This window comes from Eucalyptus grandis, chromosome 7, assembly GCF_016545825.1.
Source record: "Eucalyptus grandis isolate ANBG69807.140 chromosome 7, ASM1654582v1, whole genome shotgun sequence".
Classification (NCBI taxonomy): Eukaryota; Viridiplantae; Streptophyta; class Magnoliopsida; order Myrtales; family Myrtaceae; genus Eucalyptus; species Eucalyptus grandis.
In genome coordinates, this window is record NC_052618.1 from 21,166,819 (window position 1) to 21,189,217 (window position 22,399).

A 22,399-nucleotide genomic window follows, 5' to 3' on the forward strand; every position below is an offset into this window, starting at 1 on the left:
TTTATAAGTACTAAATATCCATGACGATGCCATAACTGGCCAAAAACGGACAGGAAAAATGAATAGCAGCGTCTCGTTCTTTACCCTCAAATATATTTGGTAATTCCCAAGGCTCCCACTTGCAGATATCGACCTCGGGAATGATACAATTAACGCCTGTGAATCCTTGCACTTTCAGCTTCAAGTAATAATCGACCAATTCCTCGTCGGTGGGACGGAATCCGTATCCGACCGGCGGATTCCGTGGGATGATCACAGGTTCCATCTCCTTCTAGTTCTGTTACTTCACCCGCGCACAGGCGAACTCACCTCAGCTTCAGGGCCCCGTGCTTTGCGGGTCTTCATTAAAGTCTTTCGCTTCTTTGAGAAGTTCACTTGCGTCATTTTTATTTTTTTTATTTTTGGAGGTGCCGATATATTCCATCTTATCGCTTAAGGACTGTTTAAAGATTCTCGTACCACTTTAATTTCACACTGTTCACATAAACTTTCTTGCCTAACTTTCTGCAATACGTAGAAAGCCTTTGTTATTTATTTTCTCTTTATTTACAAAAGCATAATCAATGTAATAGTAATATTTTGACCAAGTCAAGAGTGGTCCCGGAGAAAAAAGAAAAGAAAAGAAAAGAAAGGAAATAGCTTGAAAAGTGTACAAAAGGGGAAAAATCGGTGCGTTGAGATGTCATTTTTAAGAAAAATAACGATATTTTCAGGTGTTGGCTCAAAGTGGGTTGGAAATCCTTCCTGTTTATGTTGCGGCATAGTAAAGTCCAACGCCTCAAATCCAGTCGCAAACGCGATTTGCTTAGAAATCGATCTTGATCTCTAGGATGATTTCGAAATATTGGTCTTATAATTTGAGTAATTGAAAGTTGTATTAGAGAGCTATGGTATACTAATTTATAGTGAAATCATTTATTGGATGTAACTCTAGCTTTAAAAGTAATCTAAGATAAAATATTATGTCTCAAATTTTCTTGCTCGTTTTTACTTTGTACTTTTTGGTAATTACACGTGGAATCCTAATACCCTTGAACGAGACTGAAGAGATGGACTTCCCTATAGAGAAGAAAAAGCCTTTCTATTAGTAAGGGCTTCATTAACATAACAGAATAACAGTCTTTTAAGGTGAGTCACAAATTTTTGAAAAAATGAGTCATACTATAATTTGATGATTATTTGTGATTTGATTTTTGGATGCAGAATAAATTATTATTGTTATAGTATATTGAAAATCTGTCATGTAATCATTTATCAATTAAAAGTATAAGTACAAGGCGATAGTTCCACTTTTGCCCTCCCCGGAGAGGAACGTGGGGTTCCAGGTCCATAAATGCTGCTGTCTTGGGAGCGAAATAAGATTTTTTTCTCTAATCGATGTGCTTTTCTTATTAAACTCTGGCCTCGTTTCGTCCCCTCGCAATCACAAATTTAGGTAGGGGTTGGTGAGGGATGGATTATCCAATCCGACCAGCGTGTCAACTGGTTCGGGTTCCGGTTCCGATTCCGATTCCGTCATCTCCAAACATTACATGGGACCCCAGCAACGGGACAAAAGGCCAAAGGGTGGAAGAATGGGTGGTGGTGGTTCATTTCCTCCTCATTCGCATTTTGTATCTTTGTGCTTTTTCACATACTGTCGTTTTGGCTCTCCTAAAAGAGCAAAAAAAAAAAAAAAAAAATCCTGACCAGGAACGCACTGGGAATCGCCACCCAAATGCCCGGATCCGAAGGCCCGGTTGCTCGGCCGGCGCGTGGGACCTACCCGGGCTCGGAGTGGATTGGAATTTTAGTAAGATATGAAATCCTCCGCATGTGGAAGGAAGCTAACGAATGTCTTTGTTCGGTTAATCACCAAACATAACAACGATGGATATATAGTGAAATCCAATCTCATGGCATGTTTGGTGAATCTAGAGTGGGATTATGTAAAAGAATGGATAAGAGTTTTGAATAAATTACTCGAAAAAGTGATAGAGGATTTAAATGGCGAGGTGCGGCTTTATCTAATAAGTTAAGTTTTTAAAATGATTAAAGGTTGTTTGACAATTTTTTGTAGAGAAAAGAGAATAATATTGGAAGTATGGAACGATGGCCACTGCCCTGATGGTCTCTATTAATGATTGCCACTACCACCATAGTAGATCACCTTTGTTCTGGCAATCACGTCACAACAAAAAATCTACAGAGACAGAGGGAGCAAGAGCCAAGAACGGGAAACAAAGAGAATCGTTACTACCGCGATGGTTGGATGAGTTATTGAGCAATGACATGCTAAATAGCACCGATACTAATATGTGATACATAACACGACACGCTGACAAATCATTTATAAAAAAATATAAAATTCCAATACGTTAGGATACATTGTATATTAAATATATATTTTTAAATATACATAATAAATTATCATTTTAATGATTATTTCAATCAAATTCACTAATAAATAAATAAATAAGCCTAGAATGAATTTAAACTAAAAAATTAATACATCATTTATTAATATCATTTATTGTTTTAGTTTGACAAATTCAATTCCATTCTAATAATTCATAAAATTTGAAAGGAAAAAAATTAATTCACATTCTAGACTTGCGTGTCAAACATGTTGAAAGAGAAGAGAAAAAAATTGAAGAGTGAATTGTGTATCACATGAAGTAAAAGTCAAAAGAGAAAAAAAAAATTACTAGGTTTTCATGCTTTCCCCATTAATTATTTTTGTTATTTTTTTTATTGTTCACACACACACACACATATATACATATATATATATATATATATATATATATATATATATATATTTGAAATTTTTTGAAATTGACTTCATGTGTCAGAATCACTTATTAGAAACTCACATGTTGGAATTCCAACTCAAGTGTTAGAGAGTATTGGGAAAGTTAACTAGATGTCGGATTTTCTGATATGTATTGACAGAGTATTAGAGAGTGTCTGAGAGTGTCAAAGAGTATTGAACACATGTCAGGGTATTCAAGACGATACGAAAGCTTTTGGAGAGTGTTGATGTTTCCTAGATGACATGTATTGTATATTCAGTGTCCACCAAGGACTAGCTGGTTTAAGGTCATTACATATACATTTGATGCGATAATGTTTCACTAATTTGTTGCGACAGTGAAATAACTTTTACCGAAAGTCTTTTTTGCTATATATAGAGGAGATAACATCTATGACAATTCCAAACAAAAAATATTACAGGTTTAGGAGGAAAGTAATTAACATATTTCAACGGAATTTAATCAATAGTGAAGTATATAGATAGAGACAAAATATCAAAAGTAAATCGATGACAAAACACCCATAAACTACAACAAAGATACATATTGGAATTTAACCGATGAAGAAGTATATGAAAACTACAGTAAATATATATGCCGTAATTTAATTGACAATGAAATATCTAAAGACTACATCTAAAACTATGATGCATTAATTGAAAGATAATGTATTTTGTTTGTTTTAGTGGGGTTCAACAGTACAATAAAAACTAGTATTTATTTGTTTCACAACATAACTAGCTATATGCAGCTTTTCATCAGTTTCTTTTAATTCAATATCTTCCTCTCATCACGAACTTCTCATCTCCAAGTAGTTATTAAATTCATATAAATGAATAACATCCTAATCATATATGTGATGCAACTAGCTACAACAACACTTAATCCACAAAAGCAGAAAAACCTTTCTATTAGTGAGGACTTTGTTAGCATAACAGTCCTTAAGATGAGTCACAAATTTTTGAAAAAAGGAGTACTATAACAATTTTATAATTATTTGTGATTTGTTTTTTTATGGGACAAAATAAATTATTATTCTCATTGTATATTGAAAAACTATCACATAATTATTTATCAATTAACAAGTGACGAGCACAAGGTGATAATTCCACTTTTGCCCTCCCCGGAGAGGAACGAAGGGTTCCGGGTCCAAAAAGGCTGCTGCCTCAAGAGCGAAACAACATTTTTTTCTCTAATCCATGCGCTTTTCTTATTAAACTCTGGCCTCATTTCTGTCGCGACCCGACCTCGCCGCCCTCGAATCCCTCATCATAAGGTCAGGTTTAGGGGTACTTGATCTCGAGATCGCAAGCTCTCCCAAGCTCGTACCCCGCGTGACAGTAGGTTTGTCGCGATCCATACCCACATAAGCGACACACCTAAAAAAAGGAGTCGAATGTGGATATCGAATTTAAGGGTACTTTTACCATGGTAGCCCTCTCGATAGTACGCTTCACCCATTAGGATGGCATCACTTCATCCTTTGGGCTACTCCCACATCAAGTATGCTAAACCATAGTGAATTTCATCGAAACTCATACCCCGCGTGACAACGGATTTATTTATACGATCTACTTATTTATGACAACCTAAAAATAGACGGAGTCGCCACTAGCCTTAACTTTGGGGGTCGGCTAGAAACCCAATCGAGGGTCGGGAGTGTTCCTCGATTCCTACGCAACCGAGATATCTAGGTTCGGGGACTTGGGTTACGCTAATATTGCTATTAGCGCCCTTTCGGTACCTAATCAGTATGTTGTATTTTTCCTAATATGTCAATGCGTTTCTCTTTACATTTTCGGGATCATCAATTCCTAGGCTAAGTGATCATGCATGGTTGATCATTTTCATTCAATTCTATTTCTAAAAAATGAAAAGAAAACAATCAATGAAATTGAAAGCACAAGACATGAAGTAAACAATCAAGAGAAATTAGTAAACCTAATCATGCAATTCTAAAGAATATAAAAGAGAAAACAATCGAGAAAGAAAGGAAACCCGCAACTCGTCGGGCTTTATACAATGCATAAAACCCGAGACATATGTCGGAAAAATGGGTATTACATGAAAATGGTCGGAATGGACATCGACCTTCACCCTCTTCGTGCTTTCTCCATTTTCGGGATCTTAAGCTAAACCTAATCTAATAAACCTATAACTAGGTATATGCAGTGGAAGGAAACAAACAAACATATCAAAACATCAAAACATCAAAGAACTGGACATTATTAGAGTTCAAAAATGGTGACTAAAGTCATGAAGTCTTTACACCAAATTCTAAGTGAAATCCCAAGATTTAGCATCATTATGTATTACACCTAAATTATCTATCTAACGATCACACACAAAGCATATAACATGACAAACATTCAAGCCATATGACCTTGGTCCTCAATTAACCCAAAACAATGAATGAACCAACTAAAGATCATTTATTCCAAAACATGCACCATTGAATTCACTTAACATATGTATTTAAGGCAAACGGAGCAATCAATGTGTAACCCACATGATACCTAAAACCGCTTTGTAGACAATTGATAAAGGATGTCATTCCATGAAGGAAGCACCTCAAGATTCCTAACGCATGAATTTCTAAAAATATTAAGAACATGAACAAGTCATTCAAGAATAGATCATAGTAGCATGTCACACCGTCATTCTACAACATATTGAAAGCAATTTGGACAAATCTACTATTTCATCTTAAGACTAACGACAACTAGCCACAGAAAGGACAGCATTGCAGTTCAAGACAAATTCCAAATTTCAAAGCTCAATTTGAAAAAAGGAAAGGCAGGGCAAATGATGGGCAAATTAGACAAACTAGGCATCGTTAGAAAGCTTAAGGTGTCCTTTACGAATTCCTATTAGGTGACAATTGCAATTTAGGTCTTTTTCTAGCTCAAGCAAAGCCATTTGTATAAATGGTCAGATCAGATCATAACAAGCAGAACACATCAGCAGATTAGTGCTCTTTGCAAGAAGCATCAGACAGGGCAAATGATGACCAAATCGCACATATAATATGTCATTAGAAAGCTTGAGAAGTCTCCTATGAATCCTTAGAAGGTCATGAACACAATTGAAATCATTTTCTAGCTCAAACGAAGACATTTAGCAAAGAGGTCAGATCAGTAACAGAAATAACCACACAGACCAGAACAACTTTTCAGATTCTGGAGTAGACTTTTAAAAAAGATTTCATGTGGCTAATGATATCGGATCAGGACGTATTATAGCTCGTTAGAAAGATAATCAAACCATCTTTGACTTTCATGAAGACATCGAGCACAGAAAACCACAACAACCAGCTCATATCAATTCATTTTGCACAGAAGGTCATCCGAAACAGAGAAACAAATATTTGGCAGATTCTGGACCTAACTTTGGACAGGCAAAAACCATATTAAATGAAGTCCGATTAGGGAATTTTATAGATCATTGGAAAGATAATCGAACCATCTTCAACCTATATGAAGACTTCGAACACAGACAACCACAGCAACCCACTCATCTAATGTCATTTTGCACAGAAGGTCAGATCAGAACACAGAACACAATAAACAACACAGGTTCAGTAACAATGGCACAATGAGTGGCATCAGATCTATATACTCGGTAAATCAACTTCTAAGAAATGTTTCATATCAACACGTTTTCAGATATGACATTATCATAACCTATTTCTCGCTCATGCTTTTGAGGTATTTCATCAAACACTTCACGTACAACAAAACGATTAACTGAAGCTATGGAACGGGACTGAAGCTATGTTCTCATCTAACATTCTAAAATCAATATTAAAATCACAGAGCCATCACAAGTCATCTAGTTACAGCTCAGATCTTAAGTGAATCACACCTGAACTACGTGAACGTGATTCTTCTACAAATCTTTTTGCAACAGAGCAGGAGAGAGGGGAATGAGTTTACCTGGTTTATTAGTGATACGGATACTGATCGAGCCAGAGACAGAGAGTTGAGCCGAGGCTTCCAACTTGGCGTGAACCCGAACCACTGTATCTCGAGCTCCGGAAGGGCGCGATTCACAACGAGGGCGTTAGATCCAACCGAGAGAGCGATTACCAGAGAAAACGAACGAGAGAGGGGAAGGTCAGAATCCAAGACCCGAACGGATTGAGAGAGAGAACGGAAATTGAAACCCTAACGGATCGAGAGGGATAGAAGAAGAGCTCACCGATCCCGTGAACCCGATCTAGAGAGAAAATCAGTTAACCGTCGTCGTCGTCGCAGCTATCTCCGATCCTCCCCGGTTGACTTCGGATCGAATCAGATCAGGCGAACAAAATCACGGGCGTCATTGCCGATGTCACCAATCCTCGACGGTTTGCTTTGGATCTAAATCCACAGTGCCGAGAGATCCAGCGAAAAACCAAAGAGAGTGCGAGCGAAAACAGAGCTTCCAATCTCCAAATCTTGAGAGCGATTGATCGAAGACCAAGAGAGATTCTTCTGGATTGAGCGTGAGAGAATCGATCAAGAGGGAGACCGATTCCGAGAAAGCCAGCCGTTGATCCAGCAAGAAAGAATCAAATCCTGCGAGCCTCTACCCCTCCGATCACGCGCCCAATGGAGGAAAACCCTCACTGTCCACCCCCAGCTTCAAAGAGAGAAGATCGAGCCAAAAAGGAATCGCCGGTCTGGCCAGAGGAGTTGGCCGTTGTTCCGTTCGGTTGCCCTCAGAGAATCCGCGAGGGAGCCCCCGAGAGTAGAGAGAGAGAGAGAGAGCGGGAACTCCCAGAAAAAAAAGAGAGCGAGCGCGGGAGGGAGAGAGTCCTTTAGCGAAAAAGAGATCCCCTTTTTATATTCTTTTTTTCTTCTTTCTTTTATTTTTTCTTTTTCTCTCCTTTTTATTTTTTCCGTTTTCCTTTTATTTCTATTTTTTTTTTTCTTTTCATTTCATTTTTTTCTTTTTGTTTTGTTTTGTTTTCTTTTTTTTTTTCTCTTTCTTTTTTTCTTTTTCTTTGTTTTCTTTTCATTTTCATTTTCATTTTTTATGTTTTCATTCATCCATTTTTTAATCTTTTTGGCTCTTTATTCTTTTTCTCTCTTTTTTTTTCGTTTTTCCTTATTTCTAATTAATTTTTTATCTTTTCATTTCAAACAATTTTTTTTTTTTTTTTTTTGCAGAAATGAATGTTTAAAACGTCGACAAAAATTTCGAGTGTCAACAATTTCGTCCCACGCAATCACAAATTTAGGTAGGGGTTGGTGACGGCTGGATTATCCAATCCGAATGGGGCGTGTCGATTGGTTCAGGTTCTGGTTCTGGTTCCGGTTCCGGTTCCGGTTCCGGTTCCGCCATCTCTAAACGTTACGTGGGACCCCAGCAACAGGACAAAAGGCCAAAAGGGGGAGAATGGGTGGTGGTGGTTCCGTTTCCTCCTCCTCATTCACATTTTGTATATTTGTGCTTTTCACGTGCTGTTGTTTTGGCTCTCCCAAAAGAGAGGGGAAAAAAGAAAATCCTGACTTGGAACGCACTTGGAATCGCTACCCGAATATGCTCGGATCCAAAGGCTTGGTTGCTCGGCCGGTGCGTGGGACCCGCCCGGGCTCGGAGTGGATTGGAATTTTAGTAAGATATGAAATCCTCTGCATGTGGAAGGAAGCTAACGAATGTCTTTGTTCGGTTAATTAACCGAACATAACAGCGATGGATATATAGTGAAACCCAATCTCATGGCGTGTTTGGCCAATCTAGAGTGGGATTATGTAAAAGAATGGATAAGAGTTTTGAATAAATTACTCAAAAAAGCAATAGAGCATTTAAATGGCGAGGTGCAGCTTTATCTAATAAGTTAAGTTTTTAAAATAATTAAGGGTTGTTTTTACAAATTTTTGTAGAAAAAGAGAATAATATTGGAAGTATGAAATGATCACTGCTGCTCTCTGATGGTATCTATTAATGATTGCCACTACCACCACAGTAGATCGCCTTTGTTCTAGCAGTCACGTCGCAACGAAAAATCAAGAGATAGAGGGGGCAAGAGCCAAGAAAGGGAAACAAAGAGAATCGTGACTACCGCAGGATGGTTGGATGAATTATTGAGCGATGACATGCTAAGTAGCACCGACACGTTAACAAGCCATCTTTAAAAAATATATATATAAAATTTGAGAATGAGTGTTATAGTAGGATTATAGTATGACTGACAAAAAAAAAAAGTCTACAAAAGGGGAAAAATTAGTGCATTGAGATGCCATTTTCAAGAAAAATAGTGATATTTTCAGGTGTTGGCTCAAATGGGTTGGAAATCCTTTCTCACCCTTCGGTACGGAAATGGCTTTTTGCCTATGGATTTTACTTCGAAATGACTTGCTAGGCTGATGGTGGTTTTTGAGATCTAGTTTACTTACTTTTCCTGGTCTAGCTCACAATTCCCGTTTCCTCTTTCTTTCTTCCTCCTCTGCTTCCCTCTTTTCTTCTTCCTTCCTGTTTATGTTGCGGCACTGTGAAGTCCAACGCCTCAAATCCAGTCGCAACCCAACAACGGTGGCCATGGGATTAGCTTAGAAGTCGATCTTGATCTCTAAGGTGATTTCGATGTATTAGTCTTATAAGTGTAGATCTTTGATATTAGGTATGTCTGAAGAGGAATAAAGCATTTCACGTTGATAGTTGGCTCATACCTCCCTTGAATTAGGGCTCCGACTATAGCCCCCATCTCGGATATATCCACCACAAGATGAGATATCGAATGCTTGCTCCTCATCCCAATATTGACTAGCTATAGCCATACGTAGCTGACCATGAGTAGTAGTACGCTTGATGGGCGTGTGCCGATCATAGACCACGGGCCCCTACATCGGCCACACTTCAATTGTTGACATTCATCTAATTTGGTAGGTAACATGTGTCGACAAGAATTTCATGTCGCATGCATCATATTTGCCAATTCTCTTCCTTCAACATGTCTTGACCTGACAAAAATTTCACTTTTGCTCATTGTTATTTACTTAGCTTCGGCTTGGTTTGTTAAAAATTAGTGCTTTTGAAAAACATTTTCAGAGAACTCATTTTTTATAAAAATAACAATATTTATAGTGTTCGCATGAAATTGAGTTGGAAATCGTTTCCCACCCTTTTTCATGGAAAATGGCTCTTTGCTTATGGATTTTCCTTCCAAATGACTCTCACTAGACTGATGGTGGGTTTTGAGATTTGTCACACCCCAAAACCAACAAGGGGTATGACAAAATGAGAAACTTTTAATCCAACTATTTAATATACATATATAATCATATTTGTGTTATTTCATTTCAACAAATTTTATTCAATTTTGAAAATGCTCATTTAAATTATCCTCACAATTCAAACATCGATGATCAAATTTATTGATTAATCTCTAATCAAAAACCATATAAATGGTCTATTCATAATCCATCTTATATCAAGATATACGCCAATGGTCTATCCATTAAATAATCTTTTACTTAATAGCAAACCATGATCACGACAGTGATGACACAACGCCTACTGACAAGGCAATCAAGATTCTTTCCTTGGTAAGGTCTCCACCTACAAATTCAGTGGCTTGACCCAAAAAGATATCTTAAACCTGGTATGCATACCCATAAGCCTATCAATGGACCAACATCGATATTGAACACCAAACCTACATCCTCCAATATCTAGAAATACAATCCATAAATTAATCTCATAATCCACATTACATTTCACAAACCAATCATATAACCTTTGTAATTCAATTCATCCAAAATTAATAGTTTTTTTGTAAAGCATTTACATATTATTTCATAAACTGAATTCATAAATTGATATGTACAACCTTTTGTAATGTTTTTCATAAAATGCTTCTTAAATTATCTTATAACTCATTCCATAAAACAATTCGCAAAGCTATACATATATATTATTTCACAATACCTTTCATAAAACCACTCGAATCATTCTCAAATATTAAAAGGTAGTAATTGTCTAATCTAGACTTTTAAACAATAAACATGCTTGATTACTCGTAAGATACTTAAATCTTTATCTCTTTCAAGACATGAGTTTACAAATCCATAAAAGAGATAGCATTACTCATTTGGATGTGCCCTTAACCAAATAACAAGGCACAATTAAATTAATGAACTCTCAATCGTATCATATAAGCAAGAAATAACATCAAAACTAAGTGAAACTCTATATCAATTATGGCACGGCTAAACTAAGCCTAAATGCCAATAAAATAAGTCTCACGCATCAACAAATCGCTTACTTGAAGCAATTATTCAAATCTAAATGTAACGTAAAACTTGCTCACAAAATTCTAAAATTTCGTTTCGACAAAACCGTTGCTTCAAATGACCATCAAACCCACTACTCAAAAATTGGATTATACAGCTCAAGTTTCCCAAAATTCCGATTTCAAGCCCTAAACTCAAAAACTATTTGTTGACATCTGAATTTTTGTCAACGTTTTAAATATCCATTTATTTTGCAAAAATATAAAAATTTATAATAAAAAATTAATAAATGATAAAAAAAAAAAATGATGAAGTCATGTGGGCCGTTATGTCTGGCCCACTTAGCGACTTTCAGCCCTCTAAGGGTGCATTTGATCAATATTCCCAAAAAGAACTTTCAGCCTCTAAAGCCCTTTTTTTTAAGAAAATCTTTGGACCGTTTAGAATCATTTTGAAATAACTTTTAAGTGAAAATAGTATTGGAAAAGCTAAAAGCCCAATGCTAATAGGAACTAGTTTTGAGCTTTCAGTATTTTGTCAAATGCTAAAACTTATTTTTTTCTTTCAAAACTATCTTCACTCATTCTTCAAATTTTTTATTCTACCATCGTTATTATTTTTAAAAATACCAAATAATGCTAAAAAAATCACACACACACACACATATATAAATTCTAAAACAATTAAATATATTAGGTCTTCTAAAAAAATTATTTATATATTTGATTTTTTTAGCATATGTATTTGATTTTTTTAGTATTATTGTCAAAATTTATATTTAAAAAGTTGCATACATTATTTTTTTCAATTCTAAACAAATAAAAATTAAAAAACTTTGACGAAGAGTTTGCTATTTTTTAAAAATTATATATATATATATATATGGGTTAATACCTTGAAAAACCCCAAATTGGTACACATGTGACAAATTTACCCCAAACTATTTTTTTGACCACAAAAAACCCTAAACTTGTATACCTTTGACAAATTTACCCTAAACTGGTACACTTGTGACAAATTTATCCTATGTTAGTTTTAGTTAAATTTTCTCGTTAAATTATAAAGTTAAATAACACGTAACAATTGACCGGTATATCAATTTGAGATTTTACACTCTAATTGTCACAGTTTATAATTTTTGTGATTTTTTTGTGGTATTAATCTATTTTTTCGGAGGGTATATTAGTCACAAATTTACCAGTTTGGGGTTTTTGTGGTCGAATAAATTTGTTTGGGGTAAATTTATCATAAATGTACCAGTTTAGGGTTTTTATAGTTAGTCGGGGTAAATTTGTCACAGGTGTACCAGTTTGGGATTTTTCATGGTCAAAAAAATAGTTCGGGGTAAATTTGTCACACATGTACCAGTTTGGAGTTTTTTAAGGTATTAACCCTATATATATATATATATATATATATATATATATATATATGTATGTATTTGACTTTTTAGTATTATTCTCAAATTTATATTTAAAAAGTTACATACATTATTTTTCAATTTTAAACAAATAAAAGTTAAAAAATTTCGATGAAGGATTTGATCTTTTTTTTTTAATTATATATGTATTTGATTTTTTTAGCATTATTGTGAAAATTTATATTTAAAAAGTTGCATACATCATTTTTTCAATTTTAAGAAAATAAAAATTAAAAAATTCCGATGAAGGGTTTGGTCTTTTAAAAAAAAATTATATATGTGTTTGATTTTTTTAGTATTATTGTTAAAATTTATATTTAAAAAGTTGCATACATATTTTTTTTTCTCAATTTTAAACAAATAAAATTAAAAATATATATATAATATTAATCATCCATAGAGCTTTTCAAATGTATTTTCTACCAAATAACATTTCTCTCAAAGACACTTCTCAAAGCATAGTTTATCAAACAACTTTTGTATTTGCCTAAAGTGCTTTCAGTTAAACTGTTTTGTATTTTCCTAATAAGCTTTCAAAATATTGAACCAAACGCATCCTAACCCTGTTTGCCTCTCTTATCTTTATTTCTTTCTTGAAAAAATGTCACAAATGGTCCCTAGACTTCTACTTCATGTGCAATCTCGTTTCTGAGCTTTCGATTTGCTCAATTTGCTCCTTGAACTATCGATAAATGTCTGATCTAGTCTCGACTATTTGAAAATTGACAAATTTCGTCATTTCGTTAGTTAAAGTTAACAGAATTGGACATTTTGGTCTTTTTTTTTTTTTTTTTTTTCTTCTTCTTCTCTCTTCCCTCTGCTGACTCGGTCAACGAAGGGAAGAGATAAGAAGAAGAAAAAGACCAAAATGCCCAATTATGTTAACGGAATGACGAAATTGATCAATTTTCAAATAGTTTGAATTAGATCGGATATTTATTGATAGTTTATGAACCAAATTGAGTAAATCGAAAACTCAGGGACGAGATTACACATTAAGTAGAAGTCCATGGACCATTTGTGACATTTTCTCTTCATTTATATATATTTATAATGATATGCCATTTATATTAAAAAAATGTACATGATATAATGTGAATATATCCAACTTTAATATTGCGATTCATCAAACAATGAATATAATATAAAAGAATCTCAAAATTTTATATCATATCCTATCCAATCCTATCTCGATTAGAAATCCGGACGACCAAATGTAGCCTATGAAAGAATGTCTTGGGAATGTGGGGCTAAAGGAAAAAGGTAAGTGGGGTGAGTTGGATTAATTGGGTTGGGTTTGATTTGGTTTCATGGGCTGGAATTTGAGTGGACTACTTTTATTTTCATGGGCCAGTTGGGGATCAAATCAAAGTGGGCCTTGGCGCATTTTTTGCCCAACCTGCATCGATAGGGTCCAGGTTGGTTTGGTTGGGTTGGGTCTCCTAGCCCGGTCCGAATTTCTTTTATATTAATATTAAAAATACTGATATTAATAAATAAATTAAATAAATTTTAAAATTCGGAAAAACGTTGAAATATTTGAAAAAAAAAATAAAGAATTCATGAAAATTTATAAAATTCCGAAAACTATTAAAAGAATTTAGAAAATTTAGAAAATCATTAAAAATCAGAAAATCCATAAAATAACATAAAATTAGAAAAATCATTAAAAATTCAGAAAACCCTAAGGAAAAAATCAGAAATTTTAGAAAAAAAAAAAATGAAAATCCTTTAAAAGTATTAAAACCCAAAATTTAGACAAGCCTTTAGAGCTTTACAATAGGATTCTTTATTTTGGATTATCCTTTTTCCGGATTATTTTAGGATGCTTGTGTGTGTGTGTGTGTGTTTTTTTTTTTTTGTGATTATACATGGTTGCCCTTTTCAATATCTTGGATGTCATAGTCGTTGTTTTAGAATGGTTAGAACAAAACCTAAAATTCTTCGAGCGTTAGTCTTAGGACTAATGTAATCAAGTTTTCAAGTCTAGAATCTTTAGTTGCACAAATAATAAGATGTTTTCCTAGGGGTCTAGTCCACACCAAAATTCTAGTGGCCACTCTTTAGTCAAATTTCTTCAAAGTGAATAAAAATTTGAAAATATGCAAGGTATGAACTTGGTAAATCCTGTGTCAATGAAAGGCTGTCAATCCAAAATTAATAACACCTCTAAATCTAAAACTCTTTCCCAGAGGTGTTAAGATGCGACACTACTTTAACTAGATGAACAAGGGGCATGAGTACTTACTAAGTGTTGCATTACATAATCAAATCAACTTGACGATGTCTCATTGACATGCACATATAAAAACCCCTTTCTCTTCTTGACCCTTTCCTTTCTTCTCTCTTCCTTTTTCCCGAACCACTCGCGGCCACACTAAGTGAGAGAACTCTCGCTTTATGCCATTTTCCCATTTTTTTTAAAACTTTTCAACCCCTTTTTATTTCTTTTCTTTTTTAAATAGAAAAGGCACCTCCTCTTTGACTTGGTCAAAGAAAATGTCCCGCTATTACAAGATCTAGTTTACTTTGAGCGCGCATGAAAACTATTATGTTCCAGAAATAATTTTTGGAACAGAAATAGATTTTTTTATTTCTATTTCTAAAAGAGTTTCAAAGTAAAAATAACCATTTGATAACGACACAAAATTTCTACTCTAAGAACATAAATTCGTTTGATAACAATACAAAATTTATTCTTTTCAGATGGTGGTGGACCACCAGGTGGCGGCAAGCCGGCGGCAATGGCAGCGACAAATTTTCATTTATGTTCTAGAAATAGAAAAGTATAAAATTTATACTTTTAATTTCTACTCCAAACTTATTTCGGAACAAAAATTTATTTCAGAAATAAAAAAGTGAAATAATTTTACTGAACAGTTTCTATTCTAGAATTGTTTCTGGAATAGAAAAATTATTTCCGGAACAATTTTTTTTTTTTTTTTTATCATGCACCCCCTTACTTTTCCTGGTCCAGCTCACGATTTCCCATTTTCCTCTTTCTTTGTTCCTCCTCATCTTCCCTCTTTCTTCTTCCTTCCTGTTTATTTTGCGGCTCGGTGAAGTCCAGCGCCTCAAATCCAGTCGCAACCCAACGACGATGGCCACGGGGTTTGCTTGGATGGTTGTTTTCCAGCAATGTCTGAGGCGGTAAAAGGTTCTTGGTGTTGGTTCATGGCCTTTGGCATCGCGGTCGGTGGTGGCCATGGATTCTTGATGGTGGTTCCAAGCGATGGTCATTGTGGTGGCGCGACAGATGGTGACTGCAGCAGACGATGATGGCAGTCGAAACAATCCGGGTAGTGCGAAAAATGGAAAATCCCACGGTGGCGGCAGCTTGTTTCTTTCATTTACGGTGGACGCTGGTTGTGGATGAAGGAGAAGATGGTGATGACGGTATGTGAGTATGGTGGTTCAATGATGAGTGGCAGCCGGCGATGGTGACGGTGCGGTGGTGGCATTGTGTGTTTAATGTTTACAGAGAAGACAGACGGTGGTGAACGATGGTGTGCTGCCATGGGAGAAGTGGCAGCGCTTCAGCCTGTTTAGAGAGTTGACAATCGCGTTAGGTGCAATTTGATCTGCACATGGTGCGCATAGCTGAGATGCAGAATTTATCCTCATCCATAAATGAAGTTTGAAGAAAGAAAAATATGCTTCAACACGTTTCGATTTGGAAAAGAAAAGAAAAGAAAATTTAATGCAATGACGGAGGTTTGCAGATTGAGAACACTTTCAGAAGAAGCTTCTCAGTTTGGTTTTTCACTTCCGGAACCGGTGAACGCTTTTAGCAAGAGTCTTTATTCCATTACAGATAAGTACAAGGCATGGCAATCCAAGTGAAGATAAGCTACAAGTGATCCTATATACACAAATTAATCGAGAGGCTTGTATCACCAAGGCATGAATCTTTTGGTGATTTTGAAGGCTGAAGAATTGGCACTAATCTTTGCGTGGTTGCTTGTTGATCCAGCCGATGGAGTAGCTGAAATTGATATCTCTCTGGCTGGTTCAGTCTCCTCCCTGTGCTCATTGCTTTCTCCTCTGTGACTATATTGTATCACTCTAAAACCTTAGTATATTGTATCAATCCAACCAATACAATACTCCAAAAAGTACTCGAGAGTATTACCTTTGATCTGGCTTCTGATTCAACCAAAGGTGAACCTTTTGGTTTGATATCTCTCTGGCTGAAAATTCCGGCATCTTGAGTTTTTCTAACCTTGGATCTTTGTATTTGCAAGAAATTCCTGCATTCCCAGCCTTTTTTGGATGCTCTGTCTGTTTTGCAGAGACAATCTCCCATCCGTCCAACTCACTCTCGGTAAAGCCCTTTTTTCCCTTCAGAACACCATCGAGTGATTTTTTTGTTGATGTCAGCCAATTCTCCTCTAGAATAGATGCTTTATGGAACCTAGATGCTTGGTCATGCTGCAATAACACATTGCACGAGATCAATTGTAAAGAGGGAATAAGTGAGCCATTCACATTTTTGCAGGAATAACAAGGGGAGGAATAGTGAATCTTTGTTCCCTTGGTGGTCAATCATTTATGGCAGCTTAAACTTTCAAGAAAAGAAAAAACAAAACAATTTGTCTAACACGGTTAATTAGTCATTGCATTCTGCTAGTCTTTTCTATCTTGTCCTAAAGTACAAGATAGGTGCCATTAACTCAAACCACCCAAGTAATTTTAAAAAAGCACAAAGTCAAAAAAATTAGTACTTAAGACACGATGGGTATAGAAGCTTCTTTTACCTTTGCTATGGCTATTGGCTCATCCAAAGGTATATATACTGATTTACTATTTCTGGTTGCCAGATCTTCCTTTCTAAGCTTTTCAAGAAGCTCCGTATGTTTTGTGGAGGGGACATGTAAGCTGTCAAACTTATTCTTGTCGAAGCCTTTCTTTTTGTGCAGAGGAGCAACTCCATTGAGAGGTTCAACTGTTCCAATTCGCACATTATCCACTAGCGCAACATGTTCATTATGCGACTGCAACAAGACATTGCATGAATGAGATCAACTGTATCAGAAGAAATAACTGAGGTGTAGTGCACGCTCAATCTCCTGACCCATGGGAGCTTTCATTTTAGAAGTGTGTGGAGTCTGCTACATTTTGAGCTTTTCACTTCTCTGTGATGACCTTCTTTGATGTATCATGCTACTTTGGTTTATGTTACAGGGAAGCAACAGAAAATTAAGGAACAAACAACATGCTTCTCTTACCTTTGCTTTGGTGGCCAAGTCATCCAATAATGCACAATTTGGTTTGATATTTTTGGCTGCAAGTTCTTGCTTTTTGACCTCTAAAAACCTCATCTTTTCACCTTTGCTATAAATTCTTACAGTTGCAGGCTCTTCCAGAGGATCCATACGTTTTGGGGGAAAGACATTTGAGCAGTTGGACTCATTCCCATCAAAGCTTTTCTTTTCCTCTGGAGGAACTTCTCGACATCCATGGGGTAGTTCAATTGCTAGTGTTTGCCCAGTCTTCTCCATAGCATTTTTGTTCTGTGAGCTAGATGTTTGGCCATGGAGAGTTTCAATTGTTGGTGTCTGCCAATTCTCCACCATAGCATGAGCATTACATGAGCTGGATGTCTGGCCATACTGCAACCAACATATTGCTTGAGATCAATTGAACCAGAGGAGCCGACTAAGGCATGATCCTGGTCTTATGACAAACATTAGTGGTTTCATTTCTAAAATTGTCTGGAAGCTATATTACATTATGATTTTCCGCTTCTTTGCATGGTCTTGTTTGTTATTTCAGGGCATTAACAAGCAAATCCCAATAAGCACGTTTTGCAAAATTAACCAGTGGAGGAACCATGGAAATCTTTGTGCAGTCAGTGATTGTTCCTCTCAAGTTAGGCATTGAATTTGGTTTCTCTATGGCTAGTTCAATTCCTTTGTTGTGATTGTTCTGGGGTGATTTTGATGCAGCATGGTGCTCTCTGCTTTCTCCTATCTCCCAATGTTTGTAAAACATTCTATCTTATATGCTTATACAGAAGCGAATAATTAAATCAACTGGAGACTCTTGAAACTCGGAATTGTCCTACTCTTTTCTTTTGAATTTCACTGACAATATGAAAACCTTGCCAATAACTTTACCAGCAAACTCAATGCAAAAAATCCTAAATTGAAATTAATAATTAGACATTACGAGTGAATTTAGAAGCTTGTTTCACCTTTGCTTTGGCTTCTAATTCATCCAGAGTAACACATTCTGGTTTGATATTTCTGGCAGCAAGTTCCAGCTTCTCCACCTTTTCGACCCTCGATTCTTCATCAGTGCTGTAAGTTCTTGCAATTTCAGGCTTTTTTGGAGGCTCCATATGCTTCTGGGAGGAGATATGTAACCCATTGAACTTATGTTCAATGAACCCTTTCTTTTCATCTAGTGAAACTACACCATGGAGTGATTTGATCATTTGTGCTTGCTGACTCTTCATCAGAACAGCATGTTCATCATCTGAGCTACATTCTGGGCCATACTGCAATGCAGGAGATGAAATACATCGAAGGAAAATGAATGGCTGAGGCATAATCTTAAACAGTATAGCTCATGACGAACATCCAAATTTTCATTTAAAATGTGTCTGGAAGCTGTATTATATGTTGATATGTTCCGCTTCACTTACCTGATGTGATATTATTTAATCTGGCAATATTTTTCTTTGGCAGTTTTTTTGCCATTCTGGTACATATCCAATTGAAGGCTAATAGGGCATGAGGAATTTCCCCAAAATCTCTCTTTTCTATGTACGTATTTCTTCCCTAAATATAATAAAGGTGAACAAGCTATATAACCAACCGAAACTTTAGGAGTAGAATTTTGACCTGTGTTTGAATTTGATCTCTGTCAATGTAGCCGACTTGCAACTGGTTGGATTCATCAATATAAACAACTACACCATCATCCCATGGGAGGTCCGCAAAAGATGGACTTCCGAAATTTCTAACATGTAAGTCGGTTTGGGAGTCAATTTCTGATTGGAAAGAAGTCTGCGGGAGAATTGATGTAATGACTTGAACTTGGTTGTCCTGCTGAAGTGAGGGCTCCGTTGCTGAGTCTACCAGAATCCATGACTGTTTTGAAAAGTAAATAGGTTAATTATGGACATACTTCACAAATCATATCCATGAACAAAACATTTTTTTTTGTTCTCACTTCTGGACATGAGTTCTCAGGTTCAGGTTGACGGTCTGACTGCAAGTCAACCAAGCTAATTGATGGGTTTTCCACTGCCTGAATCCAAGGCTGTTTTCAAAAGTAAAAAAGGCTAGTTATGGACATGCTTCACAAATTATACCATGAACAGAACATTTTTTCATTCTCACTTCCGGAAATAAGTTCTCGTGTTCAGGTTGATGAAGATTTGAATCCAAGTCGGCCAAGCTAATTGAATAGTTTCCAACTGCCTCACTCCACGGCTGTTTTCAAAACAAAGAAGATTAGTATGGAACATGCTTCACAAATTATGCTCATGAACAGAACATCTTTTCGTTCTCACTTCTGGAAATGAGTTATTTTGTTCAGGTTGACGAAGGCCTGAATCCAAGTCCATCAAGCTAATGCCTCCACCATTTAATTGCAGTGCTGAAAAATCAGACTCTTCATTTCCTTTGTGCTTTAAGTGACAGACAACGTAGCTCTTGGTCGGCTGTCAAACAACCATGTTATTGGAATCCATAAGACCTGATCTTGTCCTACTTAAATTCCAGAAACCTACTCCAATACAAACTTCGACAATGGAAAATGAGGAAGAACAGAATCATTGTTTTTGGCTAATAGAAACTTTTGAATTGGATGGTTCTGCAGATTATTACAATACTCAAATGAATGCAGTAAACCAGAAGAAATAAACAAGGGACAGATTGCATACAGCGTGTGGAAACAGTTCATTGAGATTGTTGGTCAGTAGATAATATTCGTGGATGACCCAGTTGGTCTTGACGCCTTCAGAGCCGTGACGCTTATAAAAGACCAGTGTTTTCTTAGTACCAATCGCTCTGTTCCTGTCTCCAGCCTTGATAGTCCTGTCAACACCAGTCTTCTTCCAATATCCCAATGGAGTCGATCTTTGAATTCGTGGCGTTTGCAGATAGAAGAACCACCACTCGTGAACTTTGTCATCAGGAGGAATGATTGATTGCTCTGTCAAGTTCAATTCAAATCTAATTAATGATGAACTTATCCCTTTCTTTTCCTACAGCCGAAAGATGCAAAGTGAACTGTACACAGTCAAACTTCGATTCCATCAGCAAATTCCGCAAAACATTCACTGATTCATAGACTATTTTACCGCGATCGTCACAGAACTCTAGGACAACATGATGCCTCATTTATAAGTACGAGGTATCCATTACGATGCCATAACTGGCCAAAAACGGACAGGAAAAAATGAATAGCAGCGTCTCGTTCTTTACCCTCAAATATTTTTGGTAATTCCCAAGGATCCCACTTGCAGATATCAACCTCGGGAATGATGCAGACGTCGCCTGTGATTCCGAGCACTTTCAGCTTCAAGTAATGATCGACCAATTCCTCGTCGGTGGGACGGAATCCGTATCCGACCGGCGGATTCCGTGGGATGATCACAGCTCTCATCTCCTTCTAGTTCTGCTACTTCACTCGTGCACAGGCGAACTCACCTCAGCTTTGGGGAAGCAAAGTAAACGAGATTCAAGGCCCCGTGCTTTGCGGGTCTTTATTGAAGTCTTTCGCTTCCTTGAGAAGTTCACTTGCGTCATTTTTAATTTTTTATTTTTTGAGGTGCCGATGGATTCCATCTTATCGCTTAAGGTCTGTTTAAAGATTCTCGTTCCACTTTAATATCACATTGTTCACATAAACTTTCTTGCCTAAGTTTCTGCATTACATATAGAAAGCCTTTGTTATTTATTTTCTCTTTATTTACAAAAGCATAATCGACGTAATTGTAATATTTTGACCAAGTCAAGAGTGGTCCCGGAGAAAAAAGAAAAGATAAGAAAGGAAATAGCTTGAAAAGTCTACAAAAGGGGAACAATTGGTGCGTTGAGATGTCATTTTTAAGGAAAATAACGATATTTTCAGGTGTGGGTTCGAAAGTGGGTTGGTAATCCTTTCTCACCCTTTGGTACGGAAATGGCATTTTGCCTGTGGATTTTGCTTCCAAATGACTTGCTAGGCTGATGGTGGTTTTTGAGATGTCAATTTCCCATTTCCTCTTTCTTTGTCTGCTTCCCTCTTTCTTCTTCCTTCCTGTTTATGCTGCGGCACTGTGAAGTCCAACGCCTCAAATCCAGTCGCAACCCAACAACAATGGCCACAGGATTTGCTTAGAAATCGATCTTGATCTCTAAGGTGATTTTGAAATATTGGCCTCATAATTTGAGTAACTGAAGGTTATAATAGAGAGATGCGGGATGCTAATTTATAGCAAAATCATTTACTAGACGTAGCTCTAATTCTAAAAGTAATCCAAGGTAAAACATTATATCTCAAATTTTCTTTTTCATTTTTACTCTTTTTTTTTTTTTTTTGTAATTACACATGGAATCCTAACACTTATGCCCTTGAACGGGACCAAAAAGATGGACTTCCTTATGGAGAAGGAAAAGCCTTTCTTATACCCATTGAATTAGCAAGGGATTTGCTAGCACAACAAATCTTGAAATAAGCCACAAATTTTTTAAAAAAAGTGAATCTCACAACAATTTTATAATTATTTATAATTTAATTTTTTATGTTTCCAAATAGAATGGGACACGTAATCATTTCTTAATTAATAGTACAAGCACGAGGCCATAATTCCACTTTTGCCCTCCCCGGAGAGGAATGAAGGGCTCCGGGTCCAAAAAGGCTGCTGCCTCAAGAGCGAAACAACATTTTTTCTCTAATCCATGCGCTTTTCTTATTAAACTCTGGCCTCATTTCGTCCCCTCGCGATCACAAATTTAGGTAGGGGTTGG

General features: G+C 36.3%; 2 protein-coding genes across 12 annotated transcripts in view; both read right to left on the minus strand.

Annotated features, from left to right (window-relative positions):
- Window positions 1-374, minus strand: part of LOC108961078 — a 23,567-nt gene extending 23,193 nt beyond the window's left edge. For 6 of the 7 annotated variants that reach the window (XM_039317064.1, XM_039317062.1, XM_039317065.1 and 3 more), the window contains exon 1: window positions 85-374. In XM_039317064.1, coding sequence (XP_039172998.1) covers window positions 85-265 — 181 coding nt within the window. In that variant the 5' untranslated portion in view covers window positions 266-374. The remainder of the gene's footprint in view (window positions 1-84) is intronic. The other variant, XM_039317061.1, reaches the window with a different exon arrangement.
- Window positions 1-21,150, minus strand: part of LOC104453257 (protein NTM1-like 9) — a 25,808-nt gene extending 4,658 nt beyond the window's left edge. The window contains exons 1-11 of one of the 5 annotated variants that reach the window (XM_039317070.1): window positions 20,873-21,146; window positions 20,329-20,600; window positions 19,957-20,106; window positions 19,784-19,876; window positions 19,614-19,703; window positions 19,283-19,531; window positions 18,631-18,936; window positions 17,663-18,046; window positions 17,192-17,428; window positions 16,567-16,865; window positions 16,107-16,478 (exon numbers count right to left, since the gene is read on the minus strand). In XM_039317070.1, coding sequence (XP_039173004.1) covers window positions 16,328-16,478; window positions 16,567-16,865; window positions 17,192-17,428; window positions 17,663-18,046; window positions 18,631-18,936; window positions 19,283-19,531; window positions 19,614-19,703; window positions 19,784-19,876; window positions 19,957-20,106; window positions 20,329-20,600; window positions 20,873-21,053 — 2,412 coding nt within the window. In that variant the 5' untranslated portion in view covers window positions 21,054-21,146 and the 3' untranslated portion in view covers window positions 16,107-16,327. Of the gene's footprint in view, window positions 1-16,106; window positions 16,485-16,566; window positions 16,866-17,191; window positions 17,429-17,662; window positions 18,047-18,630; window positions 18,937-19,282; window positions 19,532-19,613; window positions 19,704-19,783; window positions 19,877-19,956; window positions 20,107-20,328; window positions 20,601-20,872 lie in introns of those variants that run through there. The other 4 variants (XM_039317067.1, XM_039317071.1, XM_039317068.1 and 1 more) reach the window with 4 other exon arrangements.
- Between the last annotated feature and the right edge of the window lie 1,249 nt (window positions 21,151-22,399).